At 39.8% G+C, this 21,160-nt stretch overlaps 1 protein-coding gene across 3 annotated transcripts in view; it reads left to right on the top strand.

Annotated features, from left to right (window-relative positions):
* The window catches only part of Pcyt1b (phosphate cytidylyltransferase 1, choline, beta), a 92,030-nt gene that overhangs the window by 37,423 nt on the left and 33,447 nt on the right, over positions 1-21,160 (top strand). For 2 of the 3 annotated variants that reach the window (XM_021187866.2, XM_021187865.2), the window contains exons 2-3: positions 10,838-10,937; positions 15,333-15,449. In XM_021187866.2, coding sequence (XP_021043525.1) covers positions 10,838-10,937; positions 15,333-15,449 — 217 coding nt within the window. Of the gene's footprint in view, positions 1-9,974; positions 10,049-10,837; positions 10,938-15,332; positions 15,450-21,160 lie in introns of those variants that run through there. The other variant, XM_029534451.1, reaches the window with a different exon arrangement.

Consider the following 21,160-nt stretch of genomic DNA (forward strand, 5'->3'; position numbering starts at 1 on the left):
CTTTGTAGACCAGGCTGGCCTCAAACTCAGAAATCCGCCTGCCTCTGCCTCCCGAGTGCTGGGATTAAAGGCGTGCGCCACCACGCCCGGCTTAAAGCAAGTTTTAAACTGCCAATTTTTACTGTTTTTAAGCTACTTTGAGGTTTTGGGGGAAGGAAGCGGGATAAGATGACTAATGCTCATCATATTAAAGATCAATTGCCTACGAAAACATAACTCAGAGTACAGAATTTCTTACCTCCAGGTAAAGATTCTTAGTACCAGTGCCTATTAATGGCATGGACCTAAGAAGATCTGTTAACTGTAAGCTGCACTTGCATTTCAGAGCGGTCATGTGTGAAACAGCCAACACTGTTTATAAGACATGATGTACTGGGAGATGAGTTCTAATCTTGAACCTATTATAATTGGAGGGGAGGAAACAGATATTTTATAATCAGTGAAACATGATTTCAGGTTTAGTTCTAAGATTCATCATGCTATTTGCAAGTTACTGTTGTGTGTTCCAAAGCAACATCGGAGGGACTTGCAGCTTATGGCTGGTCCTTGTTTTAAGAAAGCCCACATGCCAGGGCATAATACACTTTCTCTCCTCTGATCTCCAAAGGACCAGTAATTACTAGGCGGATTTAGATGCAGGTGCTTAGACACTCTTTTTTGGTTGTCGTTGATGTTTTTTTGTTGCTGCTTGTTTTTTGAGACAGAGTTTCTCTGTATAACCCTGACTGTCCTGCAACTTGCTCTGTAGCCAGGCTGGCCTAGAACTCAGAGATTCACCTGCCTCTGCCTCCAGAGTGCTGGGATTAAAGATGTGTGCCATCACTGCCTGGCTATTGCTTTGTTTTGTTGTTTAACTTGTGTTATTGCCTTTGTTTTTGAGATGAGGTCTTGCTCTGTATCCTTGGCTGTCCTAGAAACTCTTTATGTGACCCAGGGTGACTTAAACTCATAGTTATACACCTCCCGCTGCCTCTCAAGTGCTGGGATTAAAGTCATACACTACCACAAATGACTGACCTAAATTTTGTTTTTGAAAAGTACACTATCGGTTGGGCAGTGGTGGCGCACGCCTTTAATCCCAGCACTTGGGAGGCAGAGGCAGGCGGATTTCTGAGTTTGAGGCCAGCCTGGTCTACAGAGTGAGTTCCAGGACAGCCAGGGCTACACAGAGAAACCCTGTCTCAGAAGAAAGAAAGAAAGAAAGAAAGAAAGAAAGAAAGAAAGAAAGAAAGAAAGAAAGAAAGAAAGAAAGAAAGAAAGAAAGAAAGAAAGAAAGAAAGAAAGAAAGAAAGAAAGAAAGAAAGAAAGAAACAAGTAAACTATCAAACCCACCTTATTACCCATTCCCTTTTCTCTAATGTCTCCTCTTTCCCCTTCAGCATGCTTCCCTCTCTACATTATGTACTGTTGTATTTTTAAGCCCACTGAGTCCACTTAGAGCTGCCTTATGGACATGGGTGGAGAACCATTTATTGGGGCACGGGTAGCCTCTCAGGTGCCGAATCCCTGAAGAAAACTGACCCCCCCCCCAATCTCCCAGCAGCTGTTAATTGTCAATAGCTTCTCAGGCAGGGGTGGTACTTTGTGGCTTCCTCTCTGACCCAGTTCGTGTTTGGACTTTACCTGGCTTGATTTTGTGCAGCTCTTGTGCAGGAGCGTACAGTCACTGCCAGTTCATAAGTATAACAGCCCTCTCACGCCCAGATGACTGCATTGAAATAGTTGTGTGGGTTTTTTTCCCCTTAATGGAATTCCTACAAGGCAAATTTAAATAAAGTTGCAAATGTATTTACAAAAATATTTCAGGTAACTTTTTAACTGTGCTATATTGTTTTGCTTTTAAACAGTTTCAACCTATTTATTCCCAACAATAGAAAAAGTGGGCAAAGGACAGGTTATTTTCAGAAGAAAATACAAATGGCTAATAAACATTTGAAAAATGTTCAATCTTTCCTGTAATCAAAATAATGCAAATTGAAACAGCATGATGCCATTTTTTGGTCTATAAAATTGACAAAGATAATACTTCATGCCAGCGAGATGGCAACAAGATAGGCGCTTTTCATACATTGTAATGTAAGTGTGAATGATGCAGCCTTTGTAGAAGGTAATTTACCAATAGATGTTAAAACATTCTTCAAATGCTTATCTTTAAAATGTTTACACCCCTGATCTAAGTAATTTAGCTCCTAGGCATCTATTCAAAGAAAACAATCACAGATTCAGAATTATCTTTAGAATGTTCCTTTATTAAGAAAATATATTTTAAATTAACGCTTAACATTGGGGAACAATTTAAGACTTTTATTTTTTCAAGATTTGTTTTATTTTTAATTATGTGCATATGTGCATGTCTGTGTGTGGGTGTGTGCATGAGTCTGCACAGGTGCTTACAGAATCCAGAAGAAGGTATCCAATTCCCTACAGCTGGAACTATATTAAGGCTGTTGCAAACTGCCTGATGTGGGTGCTAAGAACTGAACTTGGTCCTCTATAAGAGCAGTGTGCAATTTTAAACATAGAGCTATCTCTTGGAGTCTATGCATGATTTTCCTATTCAGTGTAATATTTAATTGTCTTAAATTAGCGAGATTGAAAACTAATTAAATGATAAGATTGTTGTGATGTGCTGGGTGAAGAAAGAGCTCATGCAGAAAAGTTCTAAAGCTTTTAGTATGTATACATGGCATAAACCATAATGTGTACCAACAGTTGACTCTGGAAAACAGAATTAAATTATTTGAGGTTTGTTTTCTCTTAACTTCCCTTAGTTTCCTAAAATATATACTATGATGATAAGAGACATTTAGAGTACACTGTTAATATGTGTACTTTCTTCCTGAGCTCAATGCCTATTTCTGTTTTCATCAGCAATCATTTTCTCCAGTTACTATTCAACTAGTATTTGTTAAGGACCTACTCTGTGTCCAGGACTGCATTGTGGAGAGAAGCTATAGCAACAAAGATGACAGACCAAGTCCTTGCTTTCTGGAGTTTTCATAATGGTAGAGAAAGACTGTCTACAAATTTACTGTCTCCTTATTTGCCAACTTGGACCCTTATTCTCCTTGCCTTCATGCTTTTAAATGTTATAATATGTATTTATTCCAATTGCTTGAAGTATCACTTATATTGAGACGTCTTCTAGAGCCCTATTGCAGCTTTTAGTGCTCTCTCCCAAATTTCTGCCTTGTACATATAGGCCTGACATCCCTAGTTAGAGATCTAACAGTAATGTTCAAGTGAGGGAGTGACAATAGAACCCAAATCTTTCCATCCTTTCTACCACAGACTTTCGATTTTAGAACCTTTCCCAGCCAGAGAATGATAACCCAGGTGCTCCCATTTTTCTGCCCAATTACTTGGAATTATCCTAGCTCCTTATTCTTTTTATACTTTGTATACAATGTATTCCAAATTTTATTTACACAAAATCTATGTAAAATCTGATGTCTCATTACCTCTAGTGCAGTGGTTTTGTTTCTACCTAAGATCTCTTACTAGTTTGTTCTCAATGTATCCCCTAAGGTCCTGTTAAAGCACAGTCAAAGCCAGCTGTGGTAGTGCATGCCTGTAATCCCAGCATAACAAAGGCTAAGAAAAGGGAATCAAGAGCTCAGGCCACCACCAGAAAAATAGTGAGTTCAAGGCCAGCCTGGGTTACATAAGACCTTGTCTCAAAAAGAGAATAAAAACTAGACTATACAGATGACTCATTAGGGAAGAGTGCTTGCAATACAAGCACAAGAACTTGAGTTTTGATTTCAGCATCCATGTTTTAAAAAAAAAAAAAGATGTAGCCACACATACACACACACACACACATAATCCAGTGCTACAGTGGAGAGAGGTGGGATGATTGCTAACTAGGGCTGACTGTCAGCTTAGCTTCAGTTTCAGTGACAGACCCTGTCTAGAAGAAAAAAGGCAGAGAATGCTGAAGGACACCGAGCATCCTCCTGGCAATCACCACTTAACACACTGCACATATTTTACATTCTTCTTGGTGTTTGTCATTACTCTTGAGTATTAGGAGGACAAGACAGTTTTTGTTGTTGCTGTTTGGATGATTGGTTGTTTTTGTTTTTGTTTTCGTTTTTTTTAGACAGGATTTCTCTGTGTAGCCATGGCTGTCCTGGAACTCACTCTGTAGACCAGGCTGGCTTTGAACTCAGAAATCTGCCTGCCTCTGCCTCCCAAGTGCTGGAATTAAAGGAGTGTGCCACCATTGCCTGGCTGTTTTTGGTTTTTTTTTGTTTTTTGTTTTTGTCTGTTATTTCCTCTGATGTAACCTCAGAATCTATAACAGTACTGAACACACACTACTACTCACATGATATAAAATGTTCAACAAAGGGATAATGAGCAGATATTATGACAGTGATTTAAATCTTTCAAAAGCACAAATGAGTTCTAAAACTTCCCTATGCATAGGAATTATATCAGCTAGTTTATAGATAATAGCTGAATGCTTTCATTTTCTGTAAGACCTATCCTCCATATTAAGGACACCTGAGCCTTGATTAAATTTCCTGCAAATCTGAAATCACAGAAGAGGAAAATATTTCTTTAAATTTATTTTTACATTATGTAAATGACATGAATATGTTATTATAAGAACAAAGCAAAAGAACTCATATATCTTCTTTCCAAGGAGGTGATTAAGTGCCTGCTGTTTCTTCTTCTAGGCTAAGTAGCCCTTTCTGTGATAACAGGAATGTTCTCTGTCTGTACTGTCCAAAAGACCTGTTGACCATATGTGCTTATTAAATACTTCCAGTGTGGCTAGCATGACTGAGATTGTGTTTTAAATCTTATTGTGTTTTAAGTATCATGTTAGTTTAAATAGCCACATGTGAACAATAGGTATCAGCTCAGCATAATTCTGATCTACTTCTATTTCATCCTTCCCCCCTTTTTAAATCATAAATGATATTCCACAGTATTAACATGCATGTGTACTGTTTAGGGATTTCCATCTTGCATTCAGGGAAATACCTTAGGAATTATTCCTTCTTGATACACATCTATCTGCCCCAGTCTTTGTGGTGATGTCTGTCATCACTTCTTTATGTGTACACACTGTAGTTAACAAAATGAGAAAAGGGTACTTCTTGGTGTTGAGCCACATTCTGGGCCTTGTTATCTTCCACTCCATGGATTTCTGCTGGCAAGACTTTCATATCAACTATGTGATTTGGGATTCTACATAATCAATGATCTAATTCCAGACTCTAGTGACTTGTGTATTTCAGACCTATGGCCAACTATTTTGTTTATTTTTTTTCTATCTTGCAATCAGACTAAACTTTTACGATCCTAAATTAAATCTGAATTTAAAATTATGTTCAGAGATGAAAATTAGAATTTTTTATGTTGTCTTTTTTAATTCTCAATTTTTTGTTGTCAGTCAACGATGCACAATGCATAAGTGCAGGTTTTATGTATCATTTTTTTTGCACTCCAGTAGTAATTATATCATATATTTTATATTGTACCTGATAACTATCTCTGTGTGCATGTGCATGCATGTGTGTATGTGTGTGTGTTCAGGTATGGGCATGTAGCTGTGTGTGCATATGCACCTGCTTGCACATACACTTGCAGAAGTCTTGCTATGAAACTCAAGCTGCCCTTGAATTCCTATGTGGCCTAATCTGGCTGGGTACTCATGCGCCTCCTGCCTTCGTCTCTGGAGTACACTCCCAGCTATGTAACAGTTTTGTCTTAGGTAAATATTTGACAAGACTCAGTAAAAGAGATTCTGTAAAACAATGGCCAATACACAATGCCCTTTCCTTTGCAAAGCCTTTTGGGAGTATAACTTTTGTATGACACTGTGGTACAGTTTACAGTACTGGAACACATGACAAATGGGAAGCCCATTAGCAAGCAATGGTTGGGTGTTCTGAAATCCTAAATTAGGCAAGAGGACTCTTTACTGAGGCCTAGAACCAAATCTGTGGTCTTCCAAGGTCTGCGTACATGTGAAGTCTGGGACACTGGGCCATGGCTTCTTATCCCTTGAAAGTCATCACTCTTCTACTGAACGATCTCTTGTGTCTCATAGTCCCAACTTTGAATGTGAACTATGGTTCTCCAGGGAGGTGTGTGGTCTATGGTTCTGATGACACCCGCTATTCTAGTCACTTGATTTCTATGAATTGTATATTGAAAAGAATGGGACTTTGGTTACAAATATGAAATGATGGTAAATTGTGCTTGCCTTTTTAATTATTATCTTTTCGTGTTCTGAAAAGGTCACTCTTCGCTGCTGCCCCAGACTCACCTCGCTTTCCTGCCTTTCTTATTTGTTCCTTTATTTGCCTACCTCCCAGACATCTAGCATCACTTAACTGTGTAGCTTGTGCTAGAAACACTAGAAAAGGTGATCTGGATGCCTTAGAGTCTGAGCTGAGGCTTGAGGCTTGCCAATGGCTACATGTGTCACTAAGTCAGGGTGAAAATATTTGCCTTGTACTTTTACTTCTTCAGTTAATTGTTTGAGTTTCCCCTTCCAGATTATCAGGCATTTCAGTATCTTCTTTCTGTGGTCTCCTCATCCTGTCTAAAAATGTGAATGTTTATTCAGTTCAGAAGTTCAGAGGGAACCAACAAAGCCAACTGAGTCTAAAGGATCTACCACTGCTGTGGCTTCTTGTCATCAACTGCTATCACTATTGCAGACAGGTCCTATAGAGTTTGCTAGATGTTGTACCTATCCTATAGAGTTCTTGTACAAACTAAATGAGCAAATGTATTTGACACTTTATATGTATCACTGGGTAGACAATCAAAGACTTAGTTGTTACACTGTATTATTGGGCCCCACTTTCATGTCTTAACAAAAGGCCTATCTCTGGAATACATCAGAGTATCCCAGTAAGCATTTGGACTTTGGTAAAGGTTGAAGAATAGATAGGGACCCTCGCAGACATCTAGATAGGTCAAAGGCCAGCCACATTGGCCGATCCTCTCTTCTCCTAAGTGAAATAATAATAATAATAATGATGATGATGATGATGATGATGATGATGATTTGTAGGTATAGAGGCCATAAAACAACTTTGTGGAGTCTGATCTCTCCTTCTGCCTTTACATGGGTTCTAGGAACTGAACTGGGGTCGCTGGGCTTGCGTGGACAGCACCAGTATCCACTGAGCCATCCTATTGTTCCAATGTCGTATCCGATGCTCACCCCAAGGCCTATTCAGCATCACTTTGAAAGGAAATGTTCTAGAAAGCAGGCTTCAACTTGTTTATTTTTGCATTGTCCCTGTTCTTATAAAAACAAACCGTTCCCATGCCAACTGCAGTTACAGATGCTCATCTGTGTTCATGCTGCACATGGGAGCACACATATGCACTGAGGCCTTCTGCCTGCTTTCCTTCTCTTCAGTCTTCCCATTTCCTTACTTCCGGGCCATGAAAATCAACAGCAAAATGCACAACGCACATAAACTATCTCCATCTTTCAGTACAAGTTTTCTCTGTTTTAAATGCCAGCTCTCCCACCCTCTTAATACATCTTCCTTATGAAACGACAACACTTTGTCTAGTAAGCCTTGAGACTAGTACATAAAAATATTTCTACCAAAAAAAAAAAGAAAAAAAAGCCGGGCGTGGTGGCACACGCCTTTAATCCTAGCACTCGGGAGGCAGAGGCAGGCGGATTTCTGAGTTTGAGGCCAGCCTGGTCTACAAAGTGAGTTCCAGGACAACCAGGGCTATACAGAGAAACCCTGTCTCAAAAAAAAAAACAAAACAAAAAAACAAAAAAATATTTCTAAATCGTCATTTAGTTGAGACTATATGATAAAGATTAACTGTTCATATACACATGTAAATGAAACAGCTGTGTTAAACCCAGATACGTGAGACTGAAGCAGAGTTCCAGGTTAGCCTGGACTAGCAAGTTATAGCTAACCTGGACTAGCATAATCATAAAACTGTATCTTAAAAAAATTCTCACAATAGTAACAACAACAAAAAACAGAAACAGGTAAGAAATCATTAATATAAGATATTTTCATTTGGGTCTGGAGAGATGGCTCAGTAAAGAGCACTTGTTACTCTTCTAGGAGACCTGGGTTTGGTCCGCACTACCTATGTCAGGTAACTCATGACTGCCTGTAACTCCAGTTCCAGGGGATTGGCTGCCCTCTTCTGGCTTCTGTGGGTACCCACAAACATGAAGCTTATTCACACACAGACACGCGTGCACGCGCGCGCGCGCACACACACACACACACACACACACACTCATTTTCAACTACTTTACTAATTTGGGTTGTGTTGTTAAAATGCATTCCTGAGTCATTTTTCTTGTTTGTATGGAGAACTACATTATCTATCATGGTACATAGGTAGTGTGATGTATGATTTAATGAGTAAGGATAGCAGTTGTAGGATACAATGTATTGGATACTAAATATAGCACACATATAATCTTTGTTTCTCAGAACAATCCTGTAAGATAGTTACCCCATTTACAGATGAGACTGAATCCAGATACATTACAGAACTTGCTTTTAGGAACATGCAAAGTCAAATAACTCTTTTACCACATGTATAGGTAGTTCCTGTTAAAGGTATGATATTGGGCCACCCATGACTTTCGTTGCCACCGCTGTTGAAACCAAGAGTCCATCTGATACAGCTCTAGCCAAGTCTGGTTGTATCCTGATTTGAAAATATGAGCTTAGCCAGACAGATTCTATAATGTGTGTGTGTGTGTGTGTGTGTGTGTGTGTGTGTGTGTGTGTACACTCAGCAAGTGCTACAAAGGAGATTTGAATGGGAGTCTTACAAATACATATGGCTCTTCTTTGCCACATTACACACACTTCTCTGCCCTACTAGAGCCCCCCCCCCCAAATCACCTTAATGTATCCGAGAAACCAAACCAAATCAAACCAAAAAGTGGAGTTTCGTTCCCCAGTTCTTTTTTGCCAGAGTCTTGGTTTGTTGCCAGAGCTCTGGGAAGTCTCAGGCACTTATTAGGAGATCTCCAAATGAAACTGCAGTAGGATTCCTACCTCAGAGTAGAAGGTACTGAAGGGGGGCACAGGATGGGGCCAGGGCAAGGTTGGCTTCTTGTCAGTGTAGGGAACACGGTGTCTTGGAGAACATGGTCTCATGAAGAGCAAGGACTAACTTACAGGCATGATAGTGCATGGCTATTAGCCCAGCTCTTGGGAGAATGAGGTAGGGGGATTCTGAAGTCAAGATCAGCTTGGGGTACGTAACAAGGTCCTGACTTTAAAAAACAATTAAAAAGCCAAGGAGTGGGCTAGCTTTAGCCCTACACCTAGCCCTAGATTTTTGTACAGCACCTGATGGAGATTTGAGTGAATAAGTAACTGAAGAAATATGAATTGATGGCAGATGTAAATCACATCCCTTGTTCTAGATCCTTTCTCAGTCACATCTTCCCAAGTTAAGAAATACCACCTGTCTCTATCGCTAATAAACAATTCATGCAGCACTGTGAGTAATGTTTGCAGTGACTAGTGAACCTTAGCTTAAAACAAAAACAAACCCAAAAAATGAGGTGACTGTGGTAATGACATAGCTCAAAGACTGCAAATGGACAACTCTGGATTGCCCTGTTTACAGCACACACCGCCCGCTTTGTCTTCCTCTGTCTGGAGAGAGTGAGGTTTTCATTTTAAGAGGCTGACTAAAAAATGCAGGGCCACTTCCTGGGCAGGCTTCCAAGTGACTACATCTTTCTCACAGCGTTCCCCAGAGCCTCAGCCCAAGCTGCCTGGGGCGGGGCCTCTAGCCATTGGTAGCTGGGGGAGCTACCACAGGAGCAGTTATCTGCAGCCCGCCAGAATTGCTGTGCTTTTAGGCGCTCTCTGGTGCAGATATCAGCCTTGGCCTTTGCATTGAAGAGACATCAGCATCTGTGATTGGCTAGGCTGGTGTGTGTGTGTGTGTGTGTGTGTGTGTGTGTGTGTGTGTGTGTGTGTGTGAATTACAGGAGATGTCGTGCCACGCTTCTGAATATGAGGTTCCTTTCAGCCGAGTGTCCCGGGTGTGGGTGAGTCTAAATATCTGAAGACTGCCCCAGTTGGTTGGGAGATGCTCAAAGCTGGGCATTATGATTTTCCAAGGGCATGACTTAGCATATTTCTTAATCTTCCTGAGCCTCGGTTGCCTTTTCTGTGAAATAGGCACAGTATGATGGTACCCTATGGAAGGATAGAAATATGTATGCAGCTTAGTGTGTTGGGAGGCCAGAAAGAGATGGCAGCCCCAGAGAATCTCATCTAATATCTGGCATATGGTAGGCATTGTACAGATCTATTATTTCTTCTTTGTAAAATTTTATTTGTTCTTAGTTTTTAAGACAGGGTCTTACTCTATAGCTCAGGCTGACTTTGAACTCTCCATCCTCCTGTCTCAGTCTCCTGAGTGTTGGGATTACATGTGTAAGTCACCATGGCCAAGTAGCTCTTAATATTCCTGATGTATCAGTTAAAGAGGAGGGGGAAGGGACTGTGACAAAGCTTTATTTCTAGGAGTACAATATTGCTCTGGCAAGCCCAGCAAATATATTCTACTCTTTCCCCCTAGCGCCATGGGTCTCACTCTCTGAAGTCTGAGCCACTGAGGAACTCACTCCATAGCTCAGGCTGGCCTGGAACTTACTATGATCACCCTGCCTTGGGCTCTCCAGTTAAGCACTGGGACTATAGGTGTGAGCCATCGTGACCTGCTATTTTCTTCTTAATCATACCTGCCTACCAAACAGGAAACTTCAAGGGAGGAGGATGGTGCTAAAGAAATCTTTATCAGAAGGTATTTCCCTTCTCTTTCCCCCTTCTAGACCCTGACTGCACCAGCCCCATTTGCTGATGAATCCAGCTGCCAGTGCCAAGCACCTCATGAAAAACTGACCATTGCCCAGGCCCGCTTAGGAACACCAGGTGAGGCTGTTCTCATTTCTCAAATGGGTTTCGTCTCAACATCTGAAGTTATCTCACAGCATTGTGTGAGCAGTGCTTCCTTTCAGAGCAGAATTTTGTGATCTTAGCCCAGTGGATATTCCTAGCGAGAAGTAGTTGAGTATGAGGACTTGCAGCCGCAATCCCAGCCCCATGGAGGCTGAAGCAGAAGGCCAGCTAGGAATTCAGGAACTGCATGGGTTACGCAGTGAGTTCCAAGATAACATAGGCTGCAGAGCAAGACCCTCCTGTAACAAAAGAATCAAATCAAAGTTGCCAAGGTAAAAATGCAGGAGATGCTTAAGCCCAAGCTCTGTCATTTACTAGTTCCACAGACTTTGGCAACTCAGGAAGATGATCTGGATTCCTCTTCCCATTTGCAAAATAGGGACAATGTCTTGTCCCACATGGTTTTTGTGACAGACAGGTTCTGCAAAATGTCCACTTTCAAGGTGTGGATGAACTAAGTCACAATAGTTGTAACTTTTCTGAAATGTCATTTGTATGTTTTAAGTGAGCCCCTAAAATGACTGAGTTTTGTTCTAGAAGTGTATTCCTCCAGCCACTCCTTTAGCCTATATCAGAAGATCAGCAGGGAAGAGATGTAAAAGCAAGTATAAAGTACCATTTCTGTTTCCCATGGGCTTTCATGATAATTAAAGGGGCAAGCCTGTTAGGCACGAAGTAAAAGCCACAGGCACCGTGTATAACACTGATGATAAGTGACAGTTCAGAGAATTTGCACGTTCTTGTGGCCTGGAGTGGTCAGGCAAGACTTAAGGGAGGGCACAGAACATATCTGGTTCTTTTGAGAGAAGTTTTGGATTGTGTCTACAGAAAACAGTTATTCTGTAGGGGTAGAACAGGAATACTTGTGGGAAAGCACAGAGCTAGAGAGAGCTGTCTGGGGGTAAATGTGGATCAGTCCACATTTGGTTGGGATGTGTGAAAAATAAGACTAGTTGAGTGAGTTGAGATTTAAGGCATTTCTGATGGGAAAGCAGGCTGGTCTTGAACTGCCACTGCGATATGCAGACAACCCAAGCTTAAAAGAATCCACAGGGTAAGGGGCAGTGGATCAATTGCTGGTAATAGGCAGTTACTCAGTGTGTACAAAGTCCTAAGGTCTTTATGTGTATCCTATCATTTTGTTCTCATAACTCAACATGGTCAGGACTTTCAGTATTTCACACATAAGGAATTGAAGACTTAGAGAGCTTGCAAGGCTGCACAAGGTCCTTCAGCTGGCAAATGGCAGAGCTTCTTACCCTAGAGCCTGCATCAGAGTCACCAGGAGGACTTGTGGACATACAGATGTCTGGGACTCCCCACCGGAGTCCGTGATTCTGTCCGCACAGGCTGGGGCCCACTACGCCAAGCCACAACTCTTGCCAACCTCCAGGGTAATGCCGCTGCTCTGGGAGCACCTGTGGAGTCGGAAGGCTGGGCTCTCAGTGCCAGAATGTGCCCCATCTCATTTAATCTTTGAAAAATCCCAGAAGACTAGAGAAACAGTGTCATAACTGGGTAGGGCTAGAACTTCAGCTCCCTATTGCCTCATACCCCTCCTTTCTCCAGTACAATGACTTTCCCTGTGAGGGCTGTCCTCGGCTAGACTCAGGACTAAGTCATACCATGCTCAGGCCCTGCCTGGAAGGAAGGTGTGTGGGTATAGCAGATAAACAATGCTTTCACTGTAATCGTTTGCTCCGGTTTAACCTCTCTGTCTATCCAGTCTCTCTCCCTCCCCACCTCTTCTCCCCGCCCCTTTCCTCCTTTCTCATTCCCTCCATCCCTTGAAGAGACCAAGAAACCAAGTTCCTCTTTTTGCTTTGGGCCCTGTAGGAGTTTTCCAGTCTGGAAGTTGCTGACACATTACAATTTTAAAAAGTGATCTGACTGCAAAATCAACTCTACAGATAGTCTTGAAATTTACTAAATGGCCTTTCCCCCAGTAATTATGGCGTCTTTCTTTACTTTCTTCCTCTCTGCTTCCTGAATTCATTTATCCTGATCACCTCTGAATCGTTAACAAAAACTTCCACAAAACTGCCATCTGCTTTCTTGTGGGATTTATATCTTAAAACAAATTTTCCTCAATTGAATTGCAATTGAATAAGAGCATTGAAATCCAAGATCCCTCATTAGACAGTTTGTTATTTCAGAGCATTTTCTGTTTACTGCGCCTTATTTAGAATACAGTATCATCCTGTGAAAGCAATTCTGTTTGTTCAAAATAGTATATAATTGAAAATAGTTGCAGTTCTCAGTCTGACATAAAATCTCTAGATTTTTTTCTATTGCAGAAATTTAATTTATTAGCAAGATTGTACCATCTGAATCTATTAATATGATATTTCTTTATGTTCTAAATTAATGAGGTCGGGTTGTATCAATAACTAATCACAATTTTAAATCTAAATCCTAAATCAGTTAATGGAAGTTTGCAATGATCTCTTTTGAGTTCAGTTCCCTATTTTTTTGGTGTGAGGCGCTGAAGTCTGAACTCAGGCCCTTGTTACATGCTAGGCAGACACTCTACCATGAGGCCATATCCCATTCCCTTAATATTTCATTTTAGAGCATGAATATAATATATATATATATATATATATATATATATATATATATATAAAAAAGCCAATATGATTCTTATGTTTATTTAAAAAAATCACCAGGCTAGTGAGATTGCTCAGTGGGTAAAACTATTTGCTGCACTAGCATGGTGGACTGACTGTGAGCCCCCAAATCCAATAGGAGTAAACGGATTTGCCAATGTCATCCTCTGATGACTTTGATGATACCACATGCATGCCTGTCCCCTTTCTCCCTCCCTCTTCTTCCCTCCTCCCTCTCCTTCCCTCTCCTTCCCTCTCCTTCCTCCTCTTTTTCCTTCTTTCTCCTCCTCCTCTTCTTTTTCTTGGCTATCAGTATAAAATTATCAAGAACAATAACCCTCTCCCTCCATGTTGTGGCCACTTTATATACTACATTGATGAAACCCAACCACTCAGCATGCCCTTCGGATTCTAAGGAAATTGGTGTCTGGTCTGGGTCATCAATAGCATCCTGAAAGACTAGAAAGGATTAGGGGACCAATTGATGGCTTCTAATCCAAAGCACCAACTCTATATACAAAACTGATACACTGACTACCTTCTTGTTTGGGCCTGTCACATGCCGTCTTTATCTTATGCCCCAGAGTGGCCTTGTACAAAGATATGCTGGGAAACATTGTGCTTTCTAAGGTGACATGAGCCTTATTTTGTAGCATTTCCCTATTTATGGTATGAAAATATCCCCATCACAGCTTACTTTAGCCACCAATGAACTTTGGAATTGGAAAGAAAAATGAACAACAGTCTGAGCACTGAATACACACCAAAGCATCACTGTCTTTGAGAACAGGACCAAGTCCTTTCTTCTGTGGCCCCATTGAAGCATGTTATAGAGAGTAACTTTAAACGCTATGTCTCAATTAACATATGACTACATGTGGTGGCATATTCCTTTATCATATCTCTGGGAGTTCAAGGCCAGCCTGGTCAATATAGTGAGATCCCATCTAAAAAACTTAACATGAAAAAAGAGACCTTGCCCATTCTTACCCTACCATCATCTAAGAAACAGAGTCTGTGTGACTCAAAGCCCTTAGACACAAATGGGAGGGGCAGGGACCTAAAAAAGACCATATGCTACATGGCTGGGTGCTTTGGGGGTCTCTTTATTCAGTTGAGGACTTTTACTTAAACTGTACTTTTACTTTTTTATTTTTTATTGGCTATTTTCTTTATTTACATTTCAAATGTTATCCCCTTTCTCGGTCCCCCCAAACCCCTTCTTCTATCCCCTTCCCCCTGCTTCTATGAGGGTGCTCCCCCACCCACCCACTCCCACCTCCCCACATTACTTTTCACTTAAATGATTAAAATTGTCCTCAGGTCTCCTTTCAAGCCCATGTCTAAAATCATTAATGAACAAAATGAAGAACTCGAAAAGGGAACCTTAGTTTCTCTAGTGGCAGGTAGATTTCACTGCTTCAGACATCTAGATTCTAAGTGGGGTGAAGAGAACACGGAGTGCTCTGTGTGTCTTCCTTGTTGGGTAACACTGTATGTTGTATTCTTCGAGGGTTTGGTTTGTGTGTGTGTTCGTGTGTGTGTGTGTGTGTGTGTGTGTGTGTGTTGTTGTTGTTGTTGTTGTTGTTGTTGGATTTTGATAGCTTTCAAAGAATCTAGTTTTTAAAAAATCAATTTTATGTACTGATGTTAAACTGATAATTGTGTCTTCTGTAGGTAAATTTATTGTGCAGTTCTAATGGAAGGTAATGGGGATTACTTATTGTGTAGTTGTGTTAACTGTATCTTTCTTCCACAGTTGATAGGCCTGTTAGAGTGTATGCAGACGGGATATTTGACCTCTTCCACTCAGGTCATGCAAGGGCACTTATGCAAGCAAAAACACTGTTTCCCAACAGCTACTTGTTGGTAGGAGGTAAGAAGTGCATTTCTTTGTCCAGAAACTGCTTTATAATATGCTTCCTGAAAAGTACCCCTTTCAGATGTCTATCAATAAAATCTGACATTGTTAATGTTTCCAGTTCAGCCCATACCACCTCACTTGTTCAATACCTGAAATTTAAAGTGACATTTAAAACCATAGGAGAAATTACATCATGAAATTGTGTACCATTGTATCAGAGAGAGAGAGAGAGAGAGAGAGAGAGAGAGAGAGAGAGATATTAATGACACCACCAAGGGTAGCCACCTTACATTTTCCATTAATGCTTTTCTCCTGCTATTTGTGACATGATCCAATTTGTGTTTCTAAAATTTTCTTGTGGATCAAGGAAAAGGCGATATTACTCTGATTTCAAATGTTAGAGAATTAAAGGGGTTTAGGATGATTGATGGAGCATAAGGTCATTGTCTATGTCATTTATGTGTGATCTGCAGCACTTAAGACATTGCCATACTAATAAGATGGACCTAATTGGTTGTACAACCAAGTACAGTGTGATAAAGAACTGGGGATTTATATATCCAGGCCATCTTGGCTCACAATGAAGGAGCTGATGGATTTGCTAAAAGTATGGAAAGAGAAATATGGTTTGGTATAGACAGATGTTTTCCTTCTCTAGAAGTCTTACCTATTCTAATTTTGGTGACGATCTAGTACTTGACTGAGGAGACCTGCATGCCACTTCTGTAGCTTCCATGGTACTGCATTGAACTGGGCACTATAATAATCCTTGAGATCTCCAAGAGAGAAAAAAATGTACAGCCAGGACATTCTAGTGTCTAGTATCATGTTATATTATGGAAATGTTAAAAACTACTACCTAAAAATTTCAGAGGGAAACTTGCAGATTTTACTAAGGATACTAACCATGTGACTATTGAATGGAGTTCTTTGAGAATGACAAGAAAACCAATGGCTACTCAGCAAGTCAGATGAAGGGACCCAAAGGAGAAACTATTTCTTTGCTCACTTCTCTGTCCTGTCTCTAGACTGAGTACTGCCACCTGGAGTCTTCTGGGCCATCGGGGCCCTTGGAAGGCCTCTGTAGCATGTGAGTTTCAGTTATTTAGGTGATCTGAGCCTGGAGGAGATTTAGTATGAGTGGGTCATAATTAACCATGTGACCCAGAATTTTGAACTCTCTCATGGGTCCACATGAGCCTCAGCAAGCTGTCACTTTACATCTTGCTGCCACTGGCACCTTCAGAGGTTTCTGTCTATGGATTTCTTGTTCAGTAAGTTGTGATATATATTCTATGTGTTCATATTCTCTTTCTTTTTCCCTCCCTCTTCCTTTCTCTCTCTTATCCTTCTTTCTGTCTCTCTCTCTCCTTCTTCACGTCTCTTCCTCTCTTTAGTAGCAGTTTGTCCTTTGCCTTCATTTCTCTGAAAAATGTATGAAAGCATATTGATTTTTTCAGTTATTTCTTCCTTTTTATAATGGTATGGTGACATGCTACACCAGGATCCAGAATCATAACATGAATTTTTAAAACATAATTGTACCCAGATATGTTGGTATATAACTATAATCCAATAAGTTGGGAGGTTAAGGTAGGAGAATCATGGGCTTGAGGCTATCCTGAGCTATGTAGGTAGCAAGTTTCAGGCCAGCTTGAGCCATTCAGCAAACTCTGTCTATTCCAAAACAGTTAACTTAATTAACTTAATTAAACATTATTTTCAGTCACTTACATGCCTCCAGTGGCATGTAAAAACTTTGAAATGCACCATTATATATTTATAAAATACAAAACAAACTCTTCATTTTTCTAATACTTTATAAATTTCCATTTTTTTCTCCTCAAAGTTGTTCTTGCCTATAATTTTCCTAGTGTGATACTTTAGTGCCTGCAAATCTTTTAGTTGCCTCTGTCACAGTTCTAAAGAAGAAATCGGTGTGTAAATCCAAACACACGTACCACATTACACATTTTGATAAGTGATTGTTAAACATAAAAATAAATTTGATCAGCAATTTCTCTTTTAATAAGATGATAGGATATTTTCTTTTTTTCCAGTTTTTTGAGACAGGGTTTCTCTGTGTAGCCCTGGCTGTCCTGGAACTCACTTTGTAGACCAGGCTGGCCTTGAACTCAGAAATCCGCCTGCCTCTGCTTCCCAAGTGCTGGGATTACAGGTGTGTGCCACCACCGCTAGGATGTTCTTATTTATGAATGTATCTATGGGTTAACATAACTTATTGCCAGACTGAGGCAAGGTATAGCAATAATTGTTTTCCTTGCTTTAGCAAGTACTGAAATACTTGTTCACACAAATGTACAGATGGGAATGGAAGGAGTTAGTTAAAGTGATATCACGCATTTCCTTGAATTCTTTAGCTCAGGAACACAGTTTATTGTTGTTGTCATTAAAGCAGTCTCATTTGTTTGTCAAGTAACAGCCTGATAAGGTCATCTGCAAAGAATGGATTGGAGATGGTCTGACCTGCAAAGGGATTTGTTACTAAGCTCTTAGAATCATTTGTTCTTTCCCTTTCTGGGAAGTTATAACAAAAGGTTTTATCAAGATTTATCAAATGGCTTTTAATTATCACCCTTGCTACTTTACTTGAAAGCAACTTATTCAAGCAGATATGCAAAAGAGAGGGGAAATAGAAGTATTGGTAAATCATGTTACACCATCACTAATCCAACAATTTCTGGAAAAAATGTCTTTGGCATTTACTTCCAAACACTTTTTAAAAAACAAAGTGCAGAGGCTAGGATTTTAACCTATTGGATTTGCAGGGTATACTTTCTTTAATAGGCAAAATGGGGCCTTATTATCAGATTTACTAAAAACCTGGAGATCAGCATAATGGCTTTTAATTCAACTATATTAATACATTCCAGGAAGCTTTATAAAAATACCAAGAAATGGTCCTAAAATATATGTATATAAAAGTGGAATCATTCACAATTAAAATAATAAAGATCCAACAAATGTTATAAACAAGGCAATGAGCCAGCATATTTAATTTGTTGCAATGTGATGCAATTCACAGATTAAATTATAGGGTATTTATAAGTAGAAAAATATGGATTTTTAAAAAGATGTATTTTCTTGTTTTCAATCATGTGTATATATAGGGTTGCTATGTGCATGGCAATGCAGGTACTTGCAGCCAAAGGTGTTGCAGCTCCCTAGAACTGAAGTTACAGATGGTGTGAGTAAGGTTGTAAGCCACCTGATGAGGGTGCTGGCAGCTAAACTCAGGCCCTCTTCAAGAACAGTACTTGCTCTTAACTGCTGGGCCAACTCCACCCTTTGAGACAGGGTGTCACATGAGAAGTGTGTTTTTGAAAGGCATATTATTTTGAGCTAGACATGTGGCATATGCTTTTAATCCAGCACTGGAGAGACAGAGGCAGGTGGGATTCTGAGTTCGAGGCCAGCCTGGTCTAGAGAATGAGTTCCAGGACAGCCAGGGCTATACAGAGAAACCCTGTCTCATAATAAAATAAAACAAAATGAAATGAAATAAAATAAAAGGCATGTTATTTGTTCTTTAAATATTTAGTGTGTGTATCAGATTGTAATAGCTGACTTTCAGGAATAACTCCATAAAATCAAGTATAAAAGTCAGAAATAACTCAATTATCTTTATTCAGTACCATGATTAAAAATTTCCTATGTATTTAGAGAGGAAAGAAGTATATTATTAAAAATCATTTATAGGTAAGTTTATTTTTTATCAGGAGAAGGTAGAAAATAAACATTTTAAAAAACAAAATTGGATAAGGCATATTTGTAAATGAAATATTTTATGATGGGAATTTATAAAATAGTTTTTTAACTTCCTTTATAATAATGCATGTAAAATATAGTGTAATGCATGTAAAAATAATGTAAATGTTTTACCCATGCCTTTATTCCAGTGTATCTTAAAATTTTTATAATTCTGGAAAATATTCCAGATACATTTTTGAGATGCAGCCGTACCAGCCTATAGAGCTTTGGCTTATTAAAGTGATTTTGAAGTGAATAGCTGGAAAAAATGCTTACTCTTAACTACAAGAGAAAAGCCATTTTTAGGATTCAATATGAGTGTTGAGAATAGCTGGAAAAATGCTTACCCTTAACTACATGAAAAAGCTATTTTTCACATTCAATATTTCTTTCCAGTGCTCCGTTTACTTTGAATTCCTGGACCTTGCCCCTCAAGATCCATGTGTTCTCTGATAATAGATGAGAGAAGCAGAAGCAAAATTGTTAGGCCAAAATTTGCATCATTCTCCATTCTACTCTGTTTGGTTCCTAACGCCGTTTTCACTTGTAACAGAAGTCTGTATATAGGAGGAAAAGACAAGGAGGCACTAGACAGTGGTTCTCAACCTGTGGGTCACAACCCCTTTGGCGTGTACAGCAGTGGGATACCCTTTCACAGGGGTCACATATCAGATATCCTGAATATCAGATATTTATATTATGATTCATAATAGCAGAAAGTGACAGTTATGCAGTAGCGATGAAAATAACTTTATGCTGGGCGTAGTGGCGCATGCCTTTAATCCCAGCACTCGGGAGGCAGAGGCAGACGGATTTCTGAGTTTGAGGCCAGCCTGGTCTACAAAGTGAGTTCCAGGACAGCCAGGGCTACACAGAGAAACCCTGTCTCGAAAAACCACAAAAAAAGAAAGAAAGAAAAGAAAAGAAAAAAGAAAATAACTTTATGGTTGGGAGTCCCCACAACATGAGGAACTGTATTAACGAGTCACAGTGTTAGGAAGAGTGAGAAGTCCTGCTGTATAGGTTCGGGTGCTCCGAATGTTCTTTAAAGTTTGCCCTGAAAGTGTTACCCTTCACCCTTGCAATGCATCACAGTAAGATGGTACCTCTTTTGAAAATTGTAATGAGGGCTGTTTCATATCAAAAAGCCTTTCTCTGGCATATTAATTTTAGGAAATTATACTGTTAGAAGCTGAGGTTCTGGACACTGGTTCCTTTAAAGCTCCCTGTTCTCAAGTCCCTCCTGGGCCACCCATGCATGCCTTTGGGACTATGTGTTCTCAGTAGAAAGAGACCTTTGTCTTAGATTATCTTTTCAGAGTATCACAAAGCAGCTTAATAGCAGACAGCTCTCGCCTGAGGAGAGTTAGGACACATTTAAGGAAAAGCCATTCTGTTTTGTTGGTTGAGTGGCTGGCTCTGGGGCTTATGTGTGAACAAATAAAAATGCTTGTGGTGAGTTGAAAGGATGTGTCATATTAATTACATCTACTGGTAGGAATTCCCCGGGGTAGTTTCATTCATAAAACCACTGTTTTTGATCCACGTACATGGACAAGTACTTGGTGGAAGTCTTTAGTGTTCAACAGAAATTATTCATTTATAATTTTTTTTGTTTTGTGTGTGTGCGCACGCGCACATGCGCACATATATGCATGTATGTGCTCTGGTTCTTTCCTTCTACCATATAGGTCTCAGGGATCCAACGTAGGTCATAAGGTCTGTCTGCAAGAGCTATTGCCTGCTATCCAGAAATAATTCATTAAAGGACCAGAAACTAGAAGTGCTATGGTTTACTTTTGAATTTTAGTAACATATTTGCATCATGATTATAGTACTTGCATGTATGATTTTTTTAAAGTATACAACCAGTAATGATTAAAATTTTTATCCTGTACAGTCTTACCATGTTGGCAGCATTTTAATGAACTGAAACTATCTACTTACAAAAT

The sequence above is a fragment of the Mus pahari genome, chromosome X, assembly GCF_900095145.1.
Source record: "Mus pahari chromosome X, PAHARI_EIJ_v1.1, whole genome shotgun sequence".
In the NCBI taxonomy this organism is placed as follows: domain Eukaryota; kingdom Metazoa; phylum Chordata; class Mammalia; order Rodentia; family Muridae; genus Mus; species Mus pahari.